We start from the raw sequence: 26,025 nt of genomic DNA on the forward strand, positions 1-26,025 counted from the left end.
GGGCTAATAGCAGTAAGGACTGTCTGTTATTCAATGTGTTTCTATGGTCTAATAGCAGTAAGGCTAAACTCAATGTGTTTCTATTGGCTAATAGCAGTAAGGACTATCTGTTATTCAATGTGTTTCTATGGGCTAATAGCAGTAAGGACTATCTGTTATTCAATGTGTTTCTATGGGCTAATAGCAGTAAGGACTACGTGTTTCTATTGGCTAATAGCAGTAAGGACTATCTGTTATTCAATGTGTTTCTATGGGCTAATAGCAGTAAGGACTGTCTGTTATTCAATGTGTTTCTATGGGCTAATAGCAGTAAGGACTATCTGTTATTCAATGTGTTTCTATTGGCTAATAGCAGTAAGGACTGTCTGTTATTCAATGTGTTTCTATGGGCTAATAGCAGTAAGGACTATCTGTTATTCAATGTGTTTCTATGGGCTAATAGCAGTAAGGACTGTCTGTTATTCAATGTGTCTCTATGGGCTAATAGCAGTAAGGACTGTCTGTTATTCAATGTGTTTCTATTGGCTAATAGCAGTAAGGACTATCTGTTATTCAATGTGTTTCTATGGGCTAATAGCAGTAAGGACTATCTGTTATTCAATGTGTTTCTATGGGCTAATAGCAGTAAGGATTAGCTGTTATTCAATGGGCTAATAGCAGTAAGGACTATCTGTTATTCTATGTGTTTCTATGGGCTAATAGCAGTAAGGACTATCTGTTATTCTATGTGTTTCTATTGGCTAATAGCAGTAAGGACTATCTGTTATTCAATGTGTTTCTATGGGCTAATAGCAGTAAGGACTGTCTGTTATTCAATGTGTTTCTATTGGCTAATAGCAGTAAGGACTATCTGTTATTCAATGTGTTTCTATGGGCTAATAGCAGTAAGGACTATGTGTTTCTATGGGCTAATAGCAGTAAGGACTATCTGTTATTCTATGAGTTTCTATGGGCTAATAGCAGTAAGGACTATCTGTTATTCAATGTGTTTCTATTGGCTAATAGCAGTAAGGACTATCTGTTATTCAATGTGTTTCTATTGGCTAATAGCAGTAAGGACTGTCTGTTATTCAATGTGTTTCTATTGGCTAATAGCAGTAAGGACTGTCTGTTATTCAATGTGTTTCTATGGGCTAATAGCAGTAAGGACTATCTGTTATTCAATGTGTTTCTATGGGCTAATAGCAGTAAGGACTATCTGTTATTCAATGTGTTTCTATGGGCTAATAGCAGTAAGGACTATCTGTTATTCAATGTGTCTCTATGGGCTAATAGCAGTAAGGACTATCTGTTATTCAATGTGTTTCTATGGGCTAATAGCAGTAAGGACTATCTGTTATTCAATGTGTTTCTATTGGCTAATAGCAGTAAGGACTGTCTGTTATTCAATGTGTTTCTATTGGCTAATAGCAGTAAGGACTATCTGTTATTCAATGTGTTTCTATGGGCTAATAGCAGTAAGGACTATCTGTTATTCAATGTGTTTCTATGGGCTAATAGCAGTAAGGACTATGTGTTTCTATGGGCTAATAGCAGTAAGGACTATCTGTTATTCAATGTGTTTCTATGGGCTAATAGCAGTAAGGACTATCTGTTATTCAATGTGTTTCTATGGGCTAATAGCATTAAGGACTATCTGTTATTCAATGTGTTTCTAATAGCAGTAAGGACTATCTGTTATTCAATGTGTTTCTATTGGCTAATAGCAGTAAGGACTATCTGTTATTCATTGTGTTTCTATTGGCTAATAGCAAAAATGAAATGTTTCATGAAATACTTTTAAAAATATATTTTTTGATACCTTAACCGGTCTTATAATTCAAAATCAAAGAGATAAATGGTCCTGGTGAGAAGGTTCTGTTATTTTTTGTGTGTTATTCCTGGAGTTTCACACCGTTTACCTTGACTTAAACCCCTGAGTTGCCCTAACATGTGACTTTGTCCTGTGTAACAGTCCATAGCGTCTGTATTCAAGACCCATGCTGCATCCCGATGGCTCCTTCTGATAGGTTTGGATTGATGAACTTTAAATCCTTATTAATGATTAGTTTCAATAGAGAAATGACCATTAATAACCATTAACCTCTGGTGTTAATAGTCCCTCGGAGAGCTATAGGAGGAAGGTATATGGTGGGGGCAATTGAGCTTGGAATGTACTGAGTGTCGGCAATGTGATCGCGTGGCAGGCATTGATAAGGATTAGCCATGGATTAGTGATGAAAGGTGGGGGGTCCAGGTCAGGTCACGTTAAGGAAGAAATGTAAAGTTTATGGCCCTTATCACTTAGTGTCCAGCCTAGCAGTAAAGAGTCAATGCTTGTACAGATGGGTAGGAGGAGACTCAGGAGGAAGGGTTAAATATCACTGCTTGTGCAGATGGGTAGGAGGAGACTCAGGAGGAAGGGTTAAATATCACTGCTTGTACAGATGGGTAGGAGGAGACTCAGGAGGAAGGGTTAAATATCACTGCTTGTACAGATGGGTAGGAGGAGACTCAGGAGGAAGGGTTAAATATCACTGCTTGTGCAGATGGGTAGGAGGAGACTCAGGAGGAAGGGTTAAATATCACTGCTTGTGCAGATGGGTAGGAGGAGACTCAGGAGGAAGGGTTAAATATCACTGCTTGTACAGATGGGTAGGAGGAGACTCAGGAGGAAGGGTTAAATATCACTGCTTGTACAGATGGGTAGGAGGAGACTCAGGAGGAAGAGTACATTTTTACTCTGAACGTTAGAACCTAACACAGTACACTACGATGGTGGATTGGCCCAGTCAGTGTGGGGTGGACCTCAACTGTTATCCAGCACATCCTACGCTACTCTTTTTCATTGCCTTGAAGAATTTCATTGAATTTCAATGAAAGAAATGCACAGATTTAATATAATGAACAACTACGCCTACATATAGTGCCCAAACTCCAACTGTTGCTTAGCTGATTGTGATATCGTTAATGGTGAAAAACATTCAAACCAATTTTATTTTCTACATTCTGAAGCAACGTCTCGCTGCGCGTTCTGAGGCAACGTCTCGCTGCGCGTTCTGAGGCAACGTCTCGCTGCGCGTTCTGAGGCAACGTCTCGCTGCGCGTTCTGAGGCAACGTCTCGCGGCGCGTTCTGAGGCAACGTCTCGCGGCGCGTTCTGAGGCAACGTCTCGCGGCGCGTTCTGAGGCAACGTCTCGCGGCGCGTTCTGAGGCAACGTCTCGCGGCGCGTTCTGAGGCAACGTCTCGCGGCGCGTTCTGAGGCAACGTCTCGCGGCGCGTTCTGAGGCAACGTCTTCATACTAGACATGTAAATTACATTACTGAACGACGTGTCACTCTGATAATCCATTTGATGTGTTTTTAATAGAATAAATGAATTACTGCACTAAATAGGGAATAGTGTGCCATAGGGCCCTGGTCCAAAGTAGTGCACTACATTGGGAATAGGGTGCCATTTGGAACATTGACAGTGAATAATCAAGGTTCAGGGAAGGAAGGAATGGTGTAGGAAGAGAAATTAGTTTAATTTGCTGCTCCCTTTTTCCTGGTTTAATTTCTCCCTCCCTTCCTCTTCCCTCTTCTCTTCCCTCTCCTCCCTCTCTCCACCTCCCTCCCTCCCTCCCTCCCTCCCTCCCTCCCTCCCTCCCTCCCTCTCTCCACCTCCAGGACATCATGAACGTAGAGAAGAGTTACGACTCGCTGCCCAACTTCACTGCTGCTGACTGTAAGTAGCCTGTTGCTGTACTTTCTCTCTGAGCTGTGTGGTGTGTGGGGCAGTATTTCCGGTAGCCGCTAATAGCAGCTTTTGGCCCAAAAAAGAAGAATAAAAAAACGATAAATAAAATTGGCGCCGGCCATTTGTCCGGGAGAAGAAAAAACCAATTAATTACAAAATAATTATTTTTAGCCTATTAATCGATGGAAATACCAGTCGATGGAAATACCAGTCGATGGAAATACATTGGACCGGTAATGCTTATCGGTCTATAGGATAATGTGCATAATTTTGTGGAATTAAATTGGCACATGCATTTTCATTATTCATCTTATTTAGCACACGAGCATAGCATACATATACAGAGCCTAATTGGAGCGGAGAATCAGTCAGACACTGTGAGAGCTGCTTCGACAGCTCCTCAAACCGCTTGTTCGTTGCTGCTGGACTGAAATGTGCTTTTATAAGCCCAATCATTGCGTAATAATTCTAAATGCAATCGTGTGTTAAAAACAGTTTTGATGGCCACGATTGAAAAGGGCTACTGTTTTTATTTCTCAACTGGTAATTGTAGCGCGCTTCCCATTTGCCATTCAAGTGTATAAGCAGCGGTTGTTGGCAGGCTTTCAGAGTGTCACACTCCACTTTGCAATGAGCTGGAGGCAGTATGCATTTAGTTTAGTTGGAAGGTTTTACTACATATTATGAGACATGTCTTTCAAAGCAGCCAAAATCAGACCATAGAAATGTGGAGGAAATGATTTAGACTTCCATATGCCGTTGAAACTAGTAGCATATTTCTCTCACGTTCTAATGGTTTTCAAATCAACTTTCTTTCATTGTCCATTAGTTAAAGGCACCATTTTAGTCATTTTAGCAACCCATGCTAGTTGATGATAATCCTAGTCATATTAGCAACCCATGCTAGTTGATGATAATCCCAGTCATATTAGTACCCATGATAATCCCAGTCATATTAGTAACCCATGATAATCCGAGTCATATTAGTAACCCATGATAATCCTAGTCATATTTGTAACCCATGATAATCCGAGTCATATTAGTAACCCATGATAATCCCAGTCATATTAGTAACCCATGATAATCCCAGTCATATTAGTAACCCATGATAATCCCGGTCAGATTTGTAACCCATGATAATCCTAGTCATATTAGTAACCCATGATAATCCCAGTCATATTAGTAACCCATGATAATCCTAGTCATATTTGTAACCCATGATAATCCTAGTCATATTTGTAACCCATGATAATCCTAGTCATATTAGTAACCATGATAATCCCAGTCATATTTGTAACCCATGATAATCCCAGTCATATTTGTAACCCATGATAATCCCAGTCATATTAACACATGATAGTTGATGCATCTTTAGATTTCTGCTTTTCATACATTTCTAACAGTGTTTTCCTGCTAATTGCATAATGGAAGGAACATTTGTATATGTGGCCTGCTGCCTTGTGCACATTGCTGTGCTTTATAATGAAATAATAGTTAATCAACCTCATTATCTAAATGTTCTGAGCTGTTGTATCAGACTCATTGCTTTTTAATGTTGTGTTTTTTATGAAGTCTAGGCCTACTGGTTGATTGAATTTGGGATTTATCTCCTACAACTGTCCCAGAGTCTGTTTGTTTCTTTGTCGCACAGAATGACAAGCTGGCCAATAGAATAGGTTCACTTTTCTGCTATAGCAGATTGACAGGCTAGTGATTTGGCTGTTCGTTACTCAGATTGCTATCGGAATTCAATAATAAAGACGCTCGCCATGTGTAGGATTGTAGTACTGCTGGCTGTTAGTAGTAGTATTGTAGTACTCCCTCTCTCAGGGATAAACTGCTGACTGTTAGTAGTAGTATTGTAGTACTCCCTCTCTCAGGGATAAACTGCTGACTGTTAGTAGTAGTATTGTAGTACTCCCTCTCTCAGGGATAAACTGCTGACTGTTAGTAGTATTGTAGTACTCCCTCTCTCAGGGATAAACTGCTGACTGTTAGTTGTATTATTGTAGTACTCCCTCTCTCAGGGATAAACTGCTGACTGTTAGTAGTAGTATTGTAGTACTCCCTCTCTCAGGGATAAACTGCTGACTGTTAGGAGTAGTATTGTAGTACTCCCTCTCTCAGGGATAAACTGCTGGCTGTTAGTAGTAGTATTGTAGTACTCCCTCTCTCAGGGATAAACTGCTGACTGTTAGTAGTAGTATTGTAGTACTCCCTCTCTCAGGGATAAACTGCTGGCTGTTAGTAGTAGTATTGTAGTTCTCCCTCTCTCAGGGATAAACTGCTGACTGTTAGTAGTAGTATTGTAGTACTCCCTCTCTCAGGGATAAACTGCTGGCTGTTAGTAGTAGTATTGTAGTACTCCCTCTCTCAGGGATAAACTGCTGACTGTTAGTAGTAGTATTGTAGTACTCCCTCTCTCAGGGATAAACTGCTGGCTGTTAGTAGTATTGTAATACTCCCCCTCTCAGGGATAAACTGTTGACTGTTAGTAGTAGTATTGTAGTACTCCCTCTCTCAGGGATAAACTGCTGGCTGTTAGTAGTAGTATTGTAGTACTCCCTCTCTCAGGGATAAACTGCTGACTGTTAGTAGTATTGTAGTACTCCCTCTCTCAGGGATAAACTGCTGGCTGTTAGTAGTAGTATTGTAGTTCTCCCTCTCTCAGGGATAAACTGCTGGCTGTTAGTAGTAGTATTGTAGTACTCCCTCTCTCAGGGATAAACTGCTGACTGTTAGTAGTAGTATTGTAGTACTCCCTCTCTCAGGGATAAACTGCTGACTGTTAGTAGTAGTATTGTAGTACTCCCTCTCTCAGGGATAAACTGCTGACTGTTAGTAGTAGTATTGTAGTACTCCCTCTCTCAGGGATAAACTGCTGGCTGTTAGTAGTAGTATTGTAGTACTCCCTCTCTCAGGGATAAACTGCTGACTGTTAGTTGTAGTATTGTAGTACTCCCTCTCTCAGGGATAAACTGCTGACTGTTAGTAGTAGTATTGTAGTACTCCCTCTCTCAGGGATAAACTGCTGGCTGTTAGTAGTAGTATTGTAGTACTCCCTCTCTCAGGGATAAACTGCTGGCTGTTAGTAGTATTGTAGTACTCCCTCTCTCAGGGATAAACTGCTGACTGTTAGTAGTAGTATTGTAGTACTCCCTCTCTCAGGGATAAACTGCTGGCTGTTAGTAGTAGTATTGTAATACTCCCTCTCTCAGGGATAAACTGCTGACTGTTAGTAGTAGTATTGTAGTACTCCCTCTCTCAGGGATAAACTGCTGACTGTTAGTAGTATTGTAGTACTCCCTCTCTCAGGGATAAACTGCTGACTGTTAGTAGTAGTATTGTAGTACTCCCTCTCTCAGGGATAAACTGCTGGCTGTTAGTAGTAGTATTGTAGTACTCCCTCTCTCAGGGATAAACTGCTGACTGTTAGTAGTAGTATTGTAGTACTCCCTCTCTCAGGGATAAACTGCTGGCTGTTAGTAGTAGTATTGTAGTACTCCCTCTCTCAGTGATAAACTGCTGGCTGTTAGTAGTATTGTAGTACTCCCTCTCTCAGGGATAAACTGCTGACTGTTAGTAGTAGTATTGTAGTACTCCCTCTCTCAGGGATAAACTGCTGGCTGTTAGTTGTAGTATTGTAGTACTCCCTCTCTCAGGGATAAACTGCTGACTGTTAGTAGTAGTATTGTAGTACTCCCTCTCTCAGGGATAAACTGCTGGCTGTTAGTATTGTAGTTCTCCCTCTCTCAGGGATAAACTGCTGACTGTTAGTAGTAGTATTGTAGTACTCCCTCTCTCAGGGATAAACTGCTGGCTGTTAGTAGTAGTATTGTAGTACTCCCTCTCTCAGGGATAAACTGCTGACTGTTAGTAGTAGTATTGTAGTACTCCCTCTCTCAGGGATAAACTGCTGGCTGTTAGTAGTATTGTAATACTCCCCCTCTCAGGGAAAAACTGCTGACTGTTAGTAGTAGTATTGTAGTACTCCCTCTCTCAGGGATAAACTGCTGGCTGTTAGTAGTAGTATTGTAGTACTCCCTCTCTCAGGGATAAACTGCTGACTGTTAGTAGTAGTATTGTAGTACTCCCTCTCTCAGGGATAAACTGCTGGCTGTTAGTAGTAGTATTGTAGTTCTCCCTCTCTCAGGGATAAACTGCTGGCTGTTAGTAGTAGTATTGTAGTACTCCCTCAGGGATAAACTGCTGACTGTTAGTAGTAGTATTGTAGTACTCCCTCTCTCAGGGATAAACTGCTGGCTGTTAGTAGTAGTATTGTAGTACTCCCTCTCTCAGTGATAAACTGCTGGCTGTTAGTAGTATTGTAGTACTCCCTCTCTCAGGGATAAACTGCTGACTGTTAGTAGTAGTATTGTAGTACTCCCTCTCTCAGGGATAAACTGCTGGCTGTTAGTAGTATTGTAGTACTCCCTCTCTCAGGGATAAACTGCTGACTGTTAGTAGTAGTATTGTAGTTCTCCCTCTCTCAGGGATAAACTGCTGACTGTTAGTAGTAGTATTGTAGTTCTCCCTCTCTCAGGGATAAACTGCTGACTGTTAGTAGTATTGTAGTACTCCCTCTCTCAGGGATAAACTGCTGACTGTTAATAGTAGTATTGTAGTACTCCCTCTCTCAGGGATAAACTGCTGACTGTTAGTAGTATTGTAGTACTCCCTCTCTCAGGGATAAACTGCTGACTGTTAGTAGTAGTATTGTAGTACTCCCTCTCTCAGGGATAAACTGCTGACTGTTAGTAGTAGTATTGTAGTACTCCCTCTCTCAGGGATAAACTGCTGACTGTTAGTAGTAGTATTGTAGTACTCCCTCTCTCAGGGATAAACTGCTGACTGTTAGTAGTAGTATTGTAGTACTCCCTCTCTCAGGGATAAACTGCTGGCTGTTAGTAGTAGTATTGTAGTACTCCCTCTCTCAGTGATAAACTGCTGGCTGTTAGTAGTATTGTAGTACTCCCTCTCTCAGGGATAAACTGCTGACTGTTAGTAGTAGTATTGTAGTACTCCCTCTCTCAGGGATAAACTGCTGGCTGTTAGTAGTATTGTAGTACTCCCTCTCTCAGGGATAAACTGCTGACTGTTAGTAGTAGTATTGTAGTTCTCCCTCTCTCAGGGATAAACTGCTGACTGTTAGTAGTAGTATTGTAGTACTCCCTCTCTCAGGGATAAACTGCTGACTGTTAGTAGTATTGTAGTACTCCCTCTCTCAGGGATAAACTGCTGACTGTTAGTAGTAGTATTGTAGTACTCCCTCTCTCAGGGATAAACTGCTGACTGTTAGTAGTATTGTAGTACTCCCTCTCTCAGGGATAAACTGCTGACTGTTAGTAGTAGTATTGTAGTACTCCCTCTCTCAGGGATAAACTGCTGGCTGTTAGTAGTAGTATTGTAGTACTCCCTCTCTCAGGGATAAACTGCTGACTGTTAGTAGTAGTATTGTAGTACTCCCTCTCTCAGGGATAAAATGCTGACTGTTAGTAGTAGTATTGTAGTACTCCCTCTCTCAGGGATAAACTGCTGACTGTTAGTAGTAGTATTGTAGTACTCCCTCTCTCAGGGATAAACTGCTGGCTGTTAGTAGTATTGTAGTACTGCTGGCTGTTAGTAGTAGTATTGTAGTTCTCCCTCTCTCAGGGATAAACTGCTGGCTGTTAGTAGTAGTATTGTAGTACTCCCTCTCTCAGGGATAAACTGCTGACTGTTAGTAGTATTGTAGTACTCCCTCTCTCCGGGATAAACTGCTGACTGTTAGTAGTAGTATTGTAGTACTCCCTCTCTCAGGGATAATCTGCTGGCTGTTAGTAGTAGTATTGTAGTACTCCCTCTCTCAGGGATAAACTGCTGACTGTTAGTAGTAGTATTGTAGTACTCCCTCTCTCAGGGATAAACTGCTGACTGTTAGTAGTAGTATTGTAGTACTCCCTCTCTCAGGGATAAACTGCTGACTGTTAGTAGTATTGTAGTACTCCCTCTCTCAGGGATAAACTGCTGACTGTTAGTAGTAGTATTGTAGTACTCCCTCTCTCAGGGATAAACTGCTGACTGTTAGTAGTAGTATTGTAGTACTCCCTCTCTCAGGGATAAACTGCTGACTGTTAGTAGTAGTATTGTAGTACTCCCTCTCTCAGGGATAAACTGCTGGCTGTTAGTAGTAGTATTGTAGTTCTCCCTCTCTCAGGGATAAACTGCTGACTGTTAGTAGTAGTATTGTAGTTCTCCCTCTCTCAGGGATAAACTGCTGACTGTTAGTAGTAGTATTGTAGTACTCCCTCTCTCAGGGATAAACTGCTGGCTGTTAGTAGTAGTATTGTAGTACTCCCTCTCTCAGGGATAAACTGCTGACTGTTAGTAGTAGTATTGTAGTACTCCCTCTCTCAGGGATAAACTGCTGGCTGTTAGTAGTAGTATTGTAGTACTCCCTCTCTCAGGGATAAACTGCTGACTGTTAGTAGTATTGTAGTGCTCCCTCTCTCAGGGATAAACTGCTGGCTGTTAGTAGTAGTATTGTAGTACTCCCTCTCTCAGGGATAAACTGCTGACTGTTAGTAGTAGTATTGTAGTACTCCCTCTCTCAGGGATAAACTGCTGACTGTTAGTAGTATTGTAGTACTCCCTCTCTCAGGGATAAACTGCTGACTGTTAGTAGTAGTATTGTAGTACTCCCTCTCTCAGGGATAAACTGCTGACTGTTAGTAGTATTGTAGTACTCCCTCTCTCAGGGATAAACTGCTGGCTGTTAGTAGTAGTATTGTAGTACTCCCTCTCTCAGGGATAAACTGCTGACTGTTAGTAGTAGTATTGTAGTACTCCCTCTCTCAGGGATAAACTGCTGGCTGTTAGTAGTAGTATTGTAGTACTCCCTCTCTCAGGGATAAACTGCTGGCTGTTAGTAGTAGTATTGTAGTACTCCCTCTCTCAGGGATAAACTGCTGACTGTTAGTAGTAGTATTGTAGTACTCCCTCTCTCAGGGATAAACTGCTGACTGTTAGTAGTAGTATTGTAGTACTCCCTCTCTCAGGGATAAACTGCTGGCTGTTAGTAGTAGTATTGTAGTACTCCCTCTCTCAGGGATAAACTGCTGGCTGTTAGTAGTAGTATACTCCCTCTCTCAGGGATAAACTGCTGACTGTTAGTAGTAGTATTGTAGTACTCCCTCTCAGGGATAAACTGCTGGCTGTTAGTAGTAGTATTGTAGTACTCCCTCTCTCAGTGATAAACTGCTGGCTGTTAGTAGTATTGTAGTACTCCCTCTCTCAGGGATAAACTGCTGACTGTTAGTAGTAGTATTGTAGTACTCCCTCTCTCAGGGATAAACTGCTGGCTGTTAGTAGTAGTATTGTAGTACTCCCTCTCTCAGGGATAAACTGCTGACTGTTAGTAGTAGTATTGTAGTACTCCCTCTCTCAGGGATAAACTGCTGGCTGTTAGTAGTAGTATTGTAGTTCTCCCTCTCTCAGGGATAAACTGCTGACTGTTAGTAGTAGTATTGTAGTACTCCCTCTCTCAGGGATAAACTGCTGGCTGTTAGTAGTAGTATTGTAGTACTCCCTCTCTCAGGGATAAACTGCTGGCTGTTAGTAGTATTGTAATACTCCCTCTCTCAGGGATAAACTGCTGACTGTTAGTAGTAGTATTGTAGTACTCCCTCTCTCAGGGATAAACTGCTGGCTGTTAGTAGTAGTATTGTAGTACTCCCTCTCTCAGTGATAAACTGCTGGCTGTTAGTAGTATTGTAGTACTCCCTCTCTCAGGGATAAACTGCTGACTGTTAGTAGTAGTATTGTAGTACTCCCTCTCTCAGGGATAAACTGCTGGCTGTTAGTAGTAGTATTGTAGTACTCCCTCTCTCAGGGATAAACTGCTGACTGTTAGTAGTAGTATTGTAGTACTCCCTCTCTCAGGGATAAACTGCTGGCTGTTAGTAGTAGTATTGTAGTTCTCCCTCTCTCAGGGATAAACTGCTGACTGTTAGTAGTAGTATTGTAGTACTCCCTCTCTCAGGGATAAACTGCTGGCTGTTAGTAGTAGTATTGTAGTACTCCCTCTCTCAGGGATAAACTGCTGACTGTTAGTAGTAGTATTGTAGTACTCCCTCTCTCAGGGATAAACTGCTGGCTGTTGGTAGTATTGTAATACTCCCCCTCTCAGGGAAAAACTGCTGACTGTTAGTAGTAGTATTGTAGTACTCCCTCTCTCAGGGATAAACTGCTGGCTGTTAGTAGTAGTATTGTAGTACTCCCTCTCTCAGGGATAAACTGCTGACTGTTAGTAGTAGTATTGTAGTACTCCCTCTCTCAGGGATAAACTGCTGGCTGTTAGTAGTAGTATTGTAGTTCTCCCTCTCTCAGGGATAAACTGCTGGCTGTTAGTAGTAGTATTGTAGTACTCCCTCTCTCAGGGATAAACTGCTGACTGTTAGTAGTAGTACTGTAGTACTCCCTCTCTCAGGGATAAACTGCTGGCTGTTAGTAGTAGTATTGTAGTACTCCCTCTCTCAGTGATAAACTGCTGGCTGTTAGTAGTATTGTAGTACTCCCTCTCTCAGGGATAAACTGCTGACTGTTAGTAGTAGTATTGTAGTACTCCCTCTCTCAGGGATAAACTGCTGGCTGTTAGTAGTATTGTAATACTCCCCCTCTCAGGGAAAAACTGCTGACTGTTAGTAGTAGTATTGTAGTACTCCCTCTCTCAGGGATAAACTGCTGACTGTTAGTAGTAGTATTGTAGTTCTCCCTCTCTCAGGGATAAACTGCTGACTGTTAGTAGTAGTATTGTAGTTCTCCCTCTCTCAGGGATAAACTGCTGACTGTTAGTAGTAGTATTGTAGTACTCCCTCTCTCAGGGATAAACTGCTGACTGTTAGTAGTATTGTAGTACTCCCTCTCTCAGGGATAAACTGCTGACTGTTAGTAGTAGTATTGTAGTACTCCCTCTCTCAGGGATAAACTGCTGGCTGTTAGTAGTAGTATTGTAGTACTCCCTCTCTCAGGGATAAACTGCTGACTGTTAGTAGTAGTATTGTAGTTCTCCCTCTCTCAGGGATAAACTGCTGACTGTTAGTAGTATTGTAGTACTCCCTCTCTCAGGGATAAACTGCTGGCTGTTAGTAGTAGTATTGTAGTTCTCCCTCTCTCAGGGATAAACTGCTGACTGTTAGTAGTAGTATTGTAGTACTCCCTCTCTCAGGGATAAACTGCTGGCTGTTAGTAGTAGTAGTATTGTAGTACTCCCTCTCTCAGGGATAAACTGCTGACTGTTAGTAGTAGTATTGTAGTACTCCCTCTCTCAGGGATAAACTGCTGGCTGTTAGTAGTATTGTAATACTCCCTCTCTCAGGGATAAACTGCTGGCTGTTAGTAGTAGTATTGTAATACTCCCTCCTCTCTGCTGAGGGATAAACTGCTGACTGTTAGTAGTAGTATTGTAGTACTCCCTCTCTCAGGGATAAACTGCTGGCTGTTAGTAGTAGTATTGTAGTACTCCCTCTCTCAGGGATAAACTGCTGACTGTTAGTAGTAGTATTGTAGTACTCCCTCTCTCAGGGATAAACTGCTGACTGTTAGAAGTAGAAGTTGTAGTACTCCCTCTCTCAGGGATAAACTGCTGACTGTTAGTAGTAGTATTGTAGTACTCCCTCTCTCAGGGATAAACTGCTGACTGTTAGTAGTATTGTAGTACTCCCTCTCTCAGGGATAAACTGCTGGCTGTTAGTAGTAGTATTGTAGTACTCCCTCTCTCAGGGATAAACTGCTGACTGTTAGTAGTAGTATTGTAGTACTCCCTCTCTCAGGGATAAACTGCTGGCTGTTAGTAGTAGTATTGTAGTACTCCCTCTCTCAGGGATAAACTGCTGGCTGTTAGTAGTAGTATTGTAGTACTCCCTCTCTCAGGGATAAACTGCTGACTGTTAGTAGTAGTATTGTAGTACTCCCTCTCTCAGGGATAAACTGCTGACTGTTAGTAGTAGTATTGTAGTACTCCCTCTCTCAGGGATAAACTGCTGGCTGTTAGTAGTAGTATTGGGATAAACTGCTGACTCCCTCTCTCAGGGATAAACTGCTGACTGTTAGTAGTAGTATTGTAGTACTCCCTCTCTCAGGGATAAACTGCTGACTGTTAGTAGTAGTACTCCCTCTCTCAGGGATAAACTGCTGACTGTTAGTAGTAGTATTGTAGTACTCCCTCTCTCAGGGATAAACTGCTGGCTGTTAGTAGTAGTATTGTAGTACTCCCTCTCTCAGGGATAAACTGCTGACTGTTAGTAGTAGTATTGTAGTTCTCCCTCTCTCAGGGATAAACTGCTGACTGTTAGTAGTATTGTAGTACTCCCTCTCTCAGGGATAAACTGCTGGCTGTTAGTAGTAGTATTGTAGTTCTCCCTCTCTCAGGGATAAACTGCTGACTGTTAGTAGTAGTATTGTAGTACTCCCTCTCTCAGGGATAAACTGCTGGCTGTTAGTAGTAGTATTGTAGTACTCCCTCTCTCAGGGATAAACTGCTGACTGTTAGTAGTAGTATTGTAGTACTCCCTCTCTCAGGGATAAACTGCTGGCTGTTAGTAGTATTGTAATACTCCCCCTCTCAGGGAAAAACTGCTGACTGTTAGTAGTAGTATTGTAGTACTCCCTCTCTCAGGGATAAACTGCTGGCTGTTAGTAGTAGTATTGTAGTACTCCCTCTCTCAGGGATAAACTGCTGACTGTTAGTAGTAGTATTGTAGTACTCCCTCTCTCAGGGATAAACTGCTGGCTGTTAGTAGTAGTATTGTAGTACTCCCTCTCTCAGGGATAAACTGCTGACTGTTAGTAGTAGTATTGTAGTACTCCCTCTCTCAGGGATAAACTGCTGACTGTTAGAAGTATTGTAGTACTCCCTCTCTCAGGGATAAACTGCTGACTGTTAGTAGTAGTATTGTAGTACTCCCTCTCTCAGGGATAAACTGCTGACTGTTAGTAGTATTGTAGTACTCCCTCTCTCAGGGATAAACTGCTGGCTGTTAGTAGTAGTATTGTAGTACTCCCTCTCTCAGGGATAAACTGCTGACTGTTAGTAGTAGTATTGTAGTACTCCCTCTCTCAGGGATAAACTGCTGGCTGTTAGTAGTAGTATTGTAGTACTCCCTCTCTCAGTGATAAACTGCTGGCTGTTAGTAGTATTGTAGTACTCCCTCTCTCAGGGATAAACTGCTGGCTGTTAGTAGTAGTATTGTAGTACTCCCTCTCTCAGGGATAAACTGCTGACTGTTAGTAGTAGTATTGTAGTACTCCCTCTCTCAGGGATAAACTGCTGACTGTTAGTAGTAGTATTGTAGTACTCCCTCTCTCAGGGATAAACTGCTGGCTGTTAGTAGTAGTATTGTAGTACTCCCTCTCTCAGGGATAAACTGCTGGCTGTTAGTAGTATTGTAATACTCCCTCTCTCAGGGATAAACTGCTGACTGTTAGTAGTAGTATTGTAGTACTCCCTCTCTCAGGGATAAACTGCTGGCTGTTAGTAGTAGTATTGTAGTACTCCCTCTCTCAGTGATAAACTGCTGGCTGTTAGTAGTATTGTAGTACTCCCTCTCTCAGGGATAAACTGCTGACTGTTAGTAGTAGTATTGTAGTACTCCCTCTCTCAGGGATAAACTGCTGGCTGTTAGTAGTAGTATTGTAGTACTCCCTCTCTCAGGGATAAACTGCTGACTGTTAGTAGTAGTATTGTAGTACTCCCTCTCTCAGGGATAAACTGCTGGCTGTTAGTAGTAGTATTGTAGTTCTCCCTCTCTCAGGGATAAACTGCTGACTGTTAGTAGTAGTATTGTAGTACTCCCTCTCTCAGGGATAAACTGCTGGCTGTTAGTAGTAGTATTGTAGTACTCCCTCTCTCAGGGATAAACTGCTGACTGTTAGTAGTAGTATTGTAGTACTCCCTCTCTCAGGGATAAACTGCTGTCTGTTGGTAGTATTGTAATACTCCCCCTCTCAGGGAAAAACTGCTGACTGTTAGTAGTAGTATTGTAGTACTCCCTCTCTCAGGGATAAACTGCTGGCTGTTAGTAGTAGTATTGTAGTACTCCCTCTCTCAGGGATAAACTGCTGACTGTTAGTAGTAGTATTGTAGTACTCCCTCTCTCAGGGATAAACTGCTGGCTGTTAGTAGTAGTATTGTAGTTCTCCCTCTCTCAGGGATAAACTGCTGGCTGTTAGTAGTAGTATTGTAGTACTCCCTCTCTCAGGGATAAACTGCTGACTGTTAGTAGTAGTATTGTAGTACTCCCTCTCTCAGGGATAAACTGCTGACTGTTAGTAGTAGTATTGTAGTACTCCCTCTCTCAGGGATAAACTGCTGACTGTTAGTAGTAGTATTGTAGTACTCCCTCTCTCAGGGATAAACTGCTGGCTGTTAGTAGTATTGTAGTACTCCCTCTCTCAGGGATAAACTGCTGACTGTTAGTAGTAGTATTGTAGTTCTCCCTCTCTCAGGGATAAACTGCTGACTGTTAGTAGTAGTATTGTAGTTCTCCCTCTCTCAGGGATAAACTGCTGACTGTTAGTAGTATTGTAGTACTCCCTCTCTCAGGGATAAACTGCTGACTGTTAGTAGTATTGTAGTACTCCCTCTCTCAGGGATAAACTGCTGGCTGTTAGTAGTAGTATTGTAGTACTCCCTCTCTCAGGGATAAACTGCTGGCTGTTAGTAGTAGTATTGTAGTACTCCCTCTCTCAGGGATAAACTGCTGACTGTTAGTAGTATTGTAGTACTCCCTCTCTCAGGGATAAACTGCTGGCTGTTAGTAGTAGTATTGTAGTTCTCCCTCTCTCAGGGATAAACTGCTGACTGTTAGTAGTAGTATTGTAGTACTCCCTCTCTCAGGGATAAACTGCTGGCTGTTAGTAGTAGTATTGTAGTACTCCCTCTCTCAGGGATAAACTGCTGACTGTTAGTAGTAGTATTGTAGTACTCCCTCTCTCAGGGATAAACTGCTGGCTGTTAGTAGTAGTATTGTAGTACTCCCTCTCTCAGGGATAAACTGCTGACTGTTAGTAGTATTGTAGTACTCCCTCTCTCAGGGATAATCTGCTGGCTGTTAGTAGTATTGTAGTACTCCCTCTCTCAGGGATAAACTGCTGGCTGTTAGTAGTAGTATTGTAGTACTCCCTCTCTCAGGGATAAACTGCTGACTGTTAGTAGTAGTATTGTAGTACTCCCTCTCTCAGGGATAAACTGCTGGCTGTTAGTAGTAGTATTGTAGTACTCCCTCTCTCAGGGATAAACTGCTGACTGTTAGTAGTAGTATTGTAGTACTCCCTCTCTCAGGGATAAACTGCTGACTGTTAGTAGTAGTATTGTAGTACTCCCTCTCTCAGGGATAAACTGCTGGCTGTTAGTATTGTAGTACTCCCTCTCTCAGGGATAAACTGCTGACTGTTAGTAGTAGTATTGTAGTACTCCCTCTCTCAGGGATAAACTGCTGACTGTTAGTAGTATTGTAGTACTCCCTCTCTCAGGGATAAACTGCTGACTGTTAGTAGTAGTATTGTAGTACTCCCTCTCTCAGGGATAAACTGCTGACTGTTAGTAGTATTGTAGTACTCCCTCTCTCAGGGATAAACTGCTGGCTGTTAGTAGTAGTATTGTAGTTCTCCCTCTCTCAGGGATAAACTGCTGACTGTTAGTAGTAGTATTGTAGTACTCCCTCTCTCAGGGATAAACTGCTGGCTGTTAGTAGTAGTATTGTAGTACTCCCTCTCTCAGGGATAAACTGCTGACTGTTAGTAGTAGTATTGTAGTACTCCCTCTCTCAGGGATAAACTGCTGACTGTTAGTAGTAGTATTGTAGTACTCCCTCTCTCAGGGATAAACTGCTGACTGTTAGTAGTAGTATTGTAGTACTCCCTCTCTCAGGGATAAACTGCTGGCTGTTAGTAGTATTGTAATACTCCCCCTCTCAGGGAAAAACTTCTGACTGTTAGTAGTAGTATTGTAGTACTCCCTCTCTCAGGGATAAACTGCTGGCTGTTAGTAGTAGTATTGTAGTACTCCCTCTCTCAGGGATAAACTGCTGACTGTTAGTAGTAGTATTGTAGTACTCCCTCTCTCAGGGATAAACTGCTGGCTGTTAGTAGTAGTATTGTAGTACTCCCTCTCTCAGGGATAAACTGCTGACTGTTAGTAGTAGTATTGTTGTACTCCCTCTCTCAGGGATAAACTGCTGACTGTTAGAAGTATTGTAGTACTCCCTCTCACAGGGATAAACTGCTGACTGTTAGTAGTAGTATTGTAGTACTCCCTCTCTCAGGGATAAACTGCTGACTGTTAGTAGTATTGTAGTACTCCCTCTCTCAGGGATAAACTGCTGGCTGTTAGTAGTAGTATTGTAGTACTCCCTCTCTCAGGGATAAACTGCTGGCTGTTAGTAGTAGTATTGTAGTACTCCCTCTCTCAGGGATAAACTGCTGACTGTTAGTAGTAGTATTGTAGTACTCCCTCTCTCAGGGATAAACTGCTGGCTGTTAGTAGTAGTATTGTAGTACTCCCTCTCTCAGGGATAAACTGCTGACTGTTAGTAGTAGTATTGTAGTACTCCCTCTCTCAGGGATAAACTGCTGGCTGTTAGTAGTAGTATTGTAGTACTCCCTCTCTCAGGGATAAACTGCTGGCTGTTAGTAGTAGTATTGTAGTACTCCCTCTCTCAGGGATAAACTGCTGACTGTTAGTAGTAGTATTGTAGTACTCCCTCTCTCAGGGATAAACTGCTGACTGTTAGTAGTAGTATTGTAGTACTCCCTCTCTCAGGGATAAACTGCTGACTGTTAGTAGTAGTATTGTAGTACTCCCTCTCTCAGGGATAAACTGCTGACTGTTAGTAGTAGTATTGTAGTACTCCCTCTCTCAGGGATAAACTGCTGACTGTTAGTAGTAGTATTGTAGTACTCCCTCTTTCAGGGATAAACTGCTGACTGTTAGTAGTAGTATTGTAGTACTCTCTCTCCCAGGGATAAGAACATCATTGAGTTAAAACATTGTGCTAGTAACACCAGAGTTGTGGCATTGGGCCACTGCTGCCAAATTAATACCTGGGAAACACTGTCTTTGACCTTATTTTCAAATGAACTGTTCTGACTGTTATTCCTCTTCTAACTAATTAACAAATTCATTTTGAGGAACTCAGTAACTGATAAAACAATAATTGCTAAAGCCCATTGCATTAAAAATGGCAAATTAATGAATGAAGCAGCATTGGTAGATTACTTTCTCCTGAGAGACTGTCCAGAAGCAGGATGGCTCCATGACTTTCTGCTGAGAGACTGGCCAGAAGCAGGATGGCTCCATGACTTTCTGCTGAGAGACTGGCCAGAAGCAGGATGGCTCCATGACTTTCTGTTGTCAGACTGGCCAGAAGCAGGATGGCTCCATGACTTTCTGCTGAGAGACTGGCCAGAAGCAGGATGGCTCCATGACTTTCTGCTGAGAGACTGGCCAGAAGCAGGATGGCTCCATGACTTTCTGTTGTCAGACTGGCCAGAAGCAGGATGGCTCCATGACTTTCTGCTGAGAGACTGGCCAGAAGCAGGATGGCTCCATGACTTGCTGTTGTCAGTTTGGCCAGAAGCAGGATGGCTCCATGACTTTATGCTGAGAGACTGGCCAGAAGCAGGATGGCTCTATGACTTTCTGCTGAGAGACTGGCCAGAAGCAGGATGGCTCCATGACATTCTGCTGAGAGACTGGCCAGAAGCAGGATGGCTCCATGACTTTCTGTTGTCAGTTTGGCCAGAAGCAGGATGGCTCCATGACTTTCTGTTGTCAGACTGGCCAGAAGCAAGATTGCGCCATGACTTTCTGCTATCAGACTGTGGCCAAAAGCCAGATGGCTCCATAACTTTCTACTGTCAGACTGGTCAGAAGCAGGATGGCTCCATGACTTCATTACAGTTACCAGCTTCAGAAATTGCAGCCTAAATAATTTCTTCACAGAGTTCAAATAACGGACACTTACAAAATCAACTGTTCAGAGTAGACTGCGTGAATCAAGCCTTCATGGCCGAATTTCTGTTAAGAAACCACTACTAAAGGACACAAAGAGACTTGCTTGGGCCAAGAAACACGAGCAATGGACATTAGACCGTTGGAAATGTGTCCTTTTTGGTATGATGACTCGAAATTTGAGATTTTTGGTTCCAACCGCCGTGTCTTTGTGAGATGCAGAGTAGGTGAACGGATGATCTCCACATGTGTGGTTCTCGCCGTGAAGCATGGAGGAGGAGGTGGATGGTGTTGTGGTGCTTTGCTGGTTACAGTGTCTGTGATTTATTTAGAATTCAAGGCACACTTAACCAGCATGGCTACCACAGAATTCTGCAGCGATACGCCATTCCATCTGGTTTGGACTTAGTGGGACTATCATTTGTTTTTCAACAGGACAATAACCCAACACACCTCCAGGTTGTGTACTGGCTATTTGACCAAGATGGAGTGTGATTGAGTGCTGCATCAGATGACCTGGCCTCCACAATCACCCAACCGAGATGGTTTGGGATGAGTTTGACAGCAGCGTGAAGGAAAAGCAGCCAAAAAGTACTCAGCATATGTGGGAACTCCTTCAAAACTGTTATAAAAGCATTCCAGATGAAGCTGGTTGAGAGAATGCCAAGAGTGTGCAAAGCTGTCATCAATGCAAAGGGTGGCTACTTTGAAGAATCTCAAGTATATAAAATATGTTTTAATTTAACACTTTTTTTGGTTACTACATGATTCAATATGTGTTTTTTCATAGTTGTGATGTCTTCACTATTATTCTACAATGTAGAAAATAGTACAAATGAAGAAAAACACTTGAATGAACAGGTGTCCAAACTTTTGATTTGTATGTAAAGACTAAGTTCTTTGCAAGTGGCAACATTTTTAAAACTAACTAGCAAAGTATATGAACAAAATGTGCATAGGTGGCTATATGCAGCTCTTGCTTTGATCTCAAAACAAGCGCATCTACTCACGGCCGCTCATGCTGTGAACACAGTCCAGTTCAAACATAATGTTGCTGCTACTAGTTCTTATGACTGAAAATAACTGCTGGACATCAGAAAAGCGATTACTCACCGCGGACTGGTAGAAACTTTTTCCTTTAACGAGTTTGACAAGAAGGATGTCCTGCTTTCACTGGAACACGCCTTTTGCGTGAAGAAAAGACGCCAGAAAAGGGGACGCAGATCGGGGATCCTGAGAAGCCGGAGGCGAGCGAGTGAACTCCCAATGCTTTCCATTCTCCTTGCTAACGTGCAATCGTTAGAAAGTAAAATTGATGACCAACTATTAAGATTATCCTACCAATGGGACATTAAAAACTGTAACATCTTATGTTTCACCGAGATTTGGCTGAACGAAGAAACGGACAATATAGAGCTGGCGGGATTTTCCATGCACCGGCAGAACAGAGATGCTACCTCTGGTAAGTTGAGGGGTGGGGGGTGTGTGTCTATTTGTCAATAACAGTTGGTGTGCGATGCCTAATATTAAAGGACTCTCGAGGTATTGCTCACCGGAGTTAGTGTGGTCTACAGCTTATCATGAGGTACTCTATCTACCAAGAGAGTTCTCATCTGTATTTTTCGTAGCCGTCTATTTACCACCACAAAGCAAAGCTGGCACTAAAACCGCTCTCAACCAACTCTATAAGGCCATAAACAAAGAAGAACATGCTCACCCTCACACTCATCCTGAAAATCAGTCTTCTCACGAAAACATCTGTAGAGTCCGACCGGTTTGGCCAACAAACCATTGAGGTATTTAAAACCATATTATAATCTCCCACCATAATAATAGGATGATTTGTTTCACTCAATAGATTATTATATATATTATTATATATATCAGTAGACAGTCTATTTACCACCCACAAGCCAATACTGGTACTAAGACCACACTCAACGAGCTGAATAAGGCCATAAGCAAAGAAGAAAATGATTATCCAGAAGTGGTGCTCCTAGTGGTGCTCCTAGTGGTGCTCCTAGTGGTGCTCCTAGTGGTGCTCCTAGTGGTGCTCCTAGTGGTGCTCCTAGTGGCCGGGGATTTTAATGCAGGCAAACTTAAATCAGTTTTACTACATTTTTACCAGTATGTCACATGTGCAACCAGGGGGAAAAAAATCCTAGACCACCTTTCCTCCACACACAGAGATGCATACAAAGCTCTCCCCCGCCCTCCATTTGGCAAATCTGAACACAATTCTATCTTCCTGATTCCTGCTTACAAGCAAAAACTAAAGCAGGAAGTACCAGTGACTCACTCAATATGGAAGTGGTCAGATGACGCGGATGCTACACTACAGGACTGTTTTGCTAGCACAGACTGGATATGTTCTGGGATTCATCCAATGGCATTGAGGAATACACCACCTCAGTCATCGGCTTCGTCAATAAGTTCATCGATGACGTCGTCCCCACAGTGACTGTACGTACATATCCCAACCAGAAGCCATGGATTATAGGCAACATCCGCATTGAGCTAAATGCTAGAGCTGCTGCTTTCACGGAGTGAGAGACTAATCCAGATGCTTTTAAGAAATCCCGCTATGCCCTCAGATGAACCATCAAACAGGCAAAGCGTCAGTACAGGATTAAGATTTAATCCTACTACACCGGCTCTGATGCTCGTCGGATGTAGCAGGTCTTGAAAACTATTACAGACTAGGGAAACCCAGACGCGAGCTGCCCAGTGACGCGAGCCTACCAGACAAACTTTATGCTCGCTTCGAGGCAAGCAACACTGAAGCATGCACGAGATCACCAGCTGTTCTGGATGACTGTGTGACATCACTCTCGGTAGCTGATGTGAACACAACCTTTAAACAGGTCAACATTCACAAAGCTGCTGGGCCAGATGGATTACCAGGACGTGTACTCAAAGCATGCACGGACCTGTCAAGTGTCTACACTGACATTTTCAACCTCTCCCTGACCGAGTCTGTAATACCTACATGTTCAAGCAGACCACCATAGTCCCTGTGCCCAAGGAAGCGAAGATAGCCTGCCTACCTGATTACCGCCCCGTGGCACTCACGTTGGTAGCCATGAAGTGCTTTGAAAGGCTGGTCATGGCTCACATCAACAGCATCCACCCGGACACCCTAGACCCACTCCAATTCACATACCCCCCCAACAGATCCATAGATGACGCAATCTCTATTGCACTCCACACCACCCTTTCCCACCTGGACAAAAGGAACACCTATGTGAGAATACTGTTCCTTGACAACAGCTCAGCGTTCAACACCATAGTGCCCACGAAGCTCATCACTAAGCTAAGGACTCTGGGACTTAACACCTCCCTCTGCGACTGTATCCTGAACTTCCTGACGGGCCGCCCCAGGTGGTAAGAGTAGGCAACAACACGTCTGCCACGCTGATCCTTAACACTGGGGCCCCTCAGGGGTGTGTACTTAGTCCCTTCCTGTACTCCCTGTTCACCCACGACTGCGTGGCCAAACACCACTCCAACACCATCATTAAGTTTGTTGTGTCGTCACAACAAGTGTCACCGACAACAATGAGCCTATAGGGAGGAGATCAGAGACCTGGCAGTGTGGTGCCAGGACAACATCCTCTCCCTCAATGTGAGTAAGGCAAAGGAGCTGATCGTGGACTACAGGAAAAGGCGGGCTGAACAGGCTCCCATTAACATCGACGGGGCTGAAGTGGAGCGGGTTGAGAGTTTCAAGTTCGTTGATGTCCTCATCAAGACAGTCGTGAAGAGGGCATGACAAAACCTCTTCCCCCTCAGGAGACTGAAAAGATTTGGCATGCGCCCCCAGATCCTCAAAAGGTTCTACAGCTGCACCATCGAGAGCATCCTGACCGGTTTCATCACCGCCTGGTATGGTAACTGCTCGGCATCTGACCGTAAGCCACTACAGAGGGTAGAGCGTACGGCCCAGTACATCACTGGGGCCAAGCTTCCTGCTATCCAGGACCTATATAATAGGCGATGTCAGAGGAAAGCCCATAAAATTGTCAGACTCCAGTCACCCAAATTATAGACTGTTTTCTCTGCTACCACATGGCAAGCGGTACCGAAGCACTAAGTCTAGGACCAAACGGCTCCTCAACAGCTTCTACCCCCAAGCCATTAGACTGCTGAACAATTCATAAAAATCGCCACTGGACAATTTACATTGGGAATAGGCCTCTGGTCTCAGGTAGTGTACTATACAGGGAGTAGGGCTCTGGTCTCAGGTAGTGTACTATACATGGAATAGGCCTCTGGTCTCAGGTAGTGTACTATACAGGGAGTAGAGCTCTGGTCTAAGGTAGTGTACTATACAGGGAATAGGGCTCTGGTCTCAGGTAGTGTACTATACAGGGAATGGGGCTCTGGTCTAAGGTAGTGTACTATACAGGGAGTAGGGCTCTGGTCTCAGGTAGTGTACTATACAGGGAGTAGGGCTCTGGTCTCAGGTAGTGTACTCTACAGGGAATGGGGCTCTGGTCTAAGGTAGTGTACTATACAGGGAATGGGGCTCTGGTCTAAGGTAGTGTACTATACAGGGAATGGGGCTCTGGGTTAAGGTAGTGTACTATACAGGGAATATGGCTCTGGTCTAAGGCCAGCGGCATACCACTGCTGGCTTGCTTCTGAAGCTAAGCAGGGTTGGTCCTGGTCGGCAGCATACCACCCTGCATAACACTACTGGCTTGCTTCTGAAGCTAAGCAGGGTTGGTCCTGGTCAGTTCCTGGATGGGAGACCAGATGCTGCTGGAAGTGGTGTTGGAGGGCCAGTAAGAGGCACTCTTTCCTCTGGTCTAAAAATATATCCCAATGCCCCAGGGCAGTGATTGGCACTGCCCTGTGTAGGGTGCCTTCTTTCGGTTGGGACGTTAAATGGGTGTCCTGACTCTCTGAGGTCATTAAAGATCCCATGGCACTTATCGTAAGAGTAGGGGTGTTAACCCCGGTGTCCTGGCTAATATCCCAATCTGGCCCTCAAACCATTATGGTCACCTAATAATCCCCAGTTTTCAATTGGCTCATTCATCCCCCTCCTCTCCCATGTAACCTGGTAAAATAACAAAAAAATATATAAAAACCGGTGATTAATGTCGCCTGTCTATCTTCTAGGTCTAAGACTGCTGGGCATCGAGAGGAACCAGTATATTGACTTGATGAACCAGTGATTAATGTCTCCTGTCTATCTTCTAGGTCTAAGACTGCTGGGCATCGGGAGGAACCAGTATATTGACTTGATGAACCAGTGATTAATGTCTCCTGTCTATCTTCTAGGTCTAAGACTGCTGGGCATCGGGAGGAACCAGTATATTGACTTGATGAACCAGTGCAGGTCTTCCAAGGTAAGACATGAAGACCTTGAAGCATGTCATTATTACCTTGGTCATATTTTTTAAAATGTAATTACTGACTAATGAATAGTAACAGTGATTTAACATGTATGGACTTGTGTCTCCTATCAGAAATTCTTCCGTAGGAAAACAGCGCGGGACCTGCTGCCCTCCAAGCCAATAGAGATCTCTGTAGAGGCGTGGTGGGTGGCTCAGACCGGATACATCACAGAGGATGACATCAGGGTGAGTCTCTGTAGAGCTTCCTGATAGTGGTAGAGGATGATGTCAGGGTGAGTCTCTGTAGAGCTTCCTGATAGTGTTAGAGGATGATGTCAGGGTGAGTCTCTGTAGAGCTTCCTGATAGTGGTAGAGGATGACGTCAGGGTGAGTCTCTGTAGAGCTTCCTGATAGTGGTAGAGGATGACGTCAGGGTGAGTCTCTGTAGAGCTTCCTGATAGTGGTAGAGGATGATGTCAGGGTGAGTCTCTGTAGAGCTTCCTGATAGTGGTAGAGGATGATGTCAGGGTGAGTCTCTGTAGAGCTTCCTGATAGTGGTAGAGGATGACACCATGCTCGTCTATTCACCAGTCAGTTTAAACAATATATAATCTAGCCATGATGGCGAGCGGGGATGCAGACCCCGATGACTCTTCTGTTAGATTTGTACATTTGTTACACTGGAGAAGCCTGCAAAGTGAGCAATGTTGGTACATTGTATCATTTCATTTCCTGTTATTACCAAGAGCACAGACCGGTCTGAGTAGACTTTGCAAGGTCACTGTCATGCAGCCTCTGAGTGTCTGAGAGGGAAAAAAGGAGCACTGCTTCACGACAGGCATGCAGCAAAGAAAACATCTTGTCTCTAAATATATTACCAGAGGTCTCTATTCTAAATATATTACCAGAGGTCTCTATTCTAAATATATTACCAGAGGTCTCTATTCTAAATATATTACCAGAGGTCTCTATT

General features: G+C 43.2%; 1 protein-coding gene across 3 annotated transcripts in view; it reads left to right on the forward strand.

Annotated features, from left to right (window-relative positions):
- The window catches only part of LOC139392227 (protein FAM91A1-like), a 127,142-nt gene that overhangs the window by 13,597 nt on the left and 87,520 nt on the right, over positions 1-26,025 (forward strand). For all 3 annotated transcript variants that reach the window (XM_071140060.1, XM_071140061.1, XM_071140062.1), the window contains 3 exons: positions 3,650-3,707; positions 24,997-25,064; positions 25,185-25,298. In XM_071140060.1, the coding sequence (XP_070996161.1) occupies positions 3,650-3,707; positions 24,997-25,064; positions 25,185-25,298 (240 nt within the window). The remainder of the gene's footprint in view (positions 1-3,649; positions 3,708-24,996; positions 25,065-25,184; positions 25,299-26,025) is intronic.

The sequence above is a fragment of the Oncorhynchus clarkii genome, chromosome 32, assembly GCF_045791955.1.
Source record: "Oncorhynchus clarkii lewisi isolate Uvic-CL-2024 chromosome 32, UVic_Ocla_1.0, whole genome shotgun sequence".
Lineage (NCBI taxonomy): Eukaryota > Metazoa > Chordata > Actinopteri > Salmoniformes > Salmonidae > Oncorhynchus > Oncorhynchus clarkii.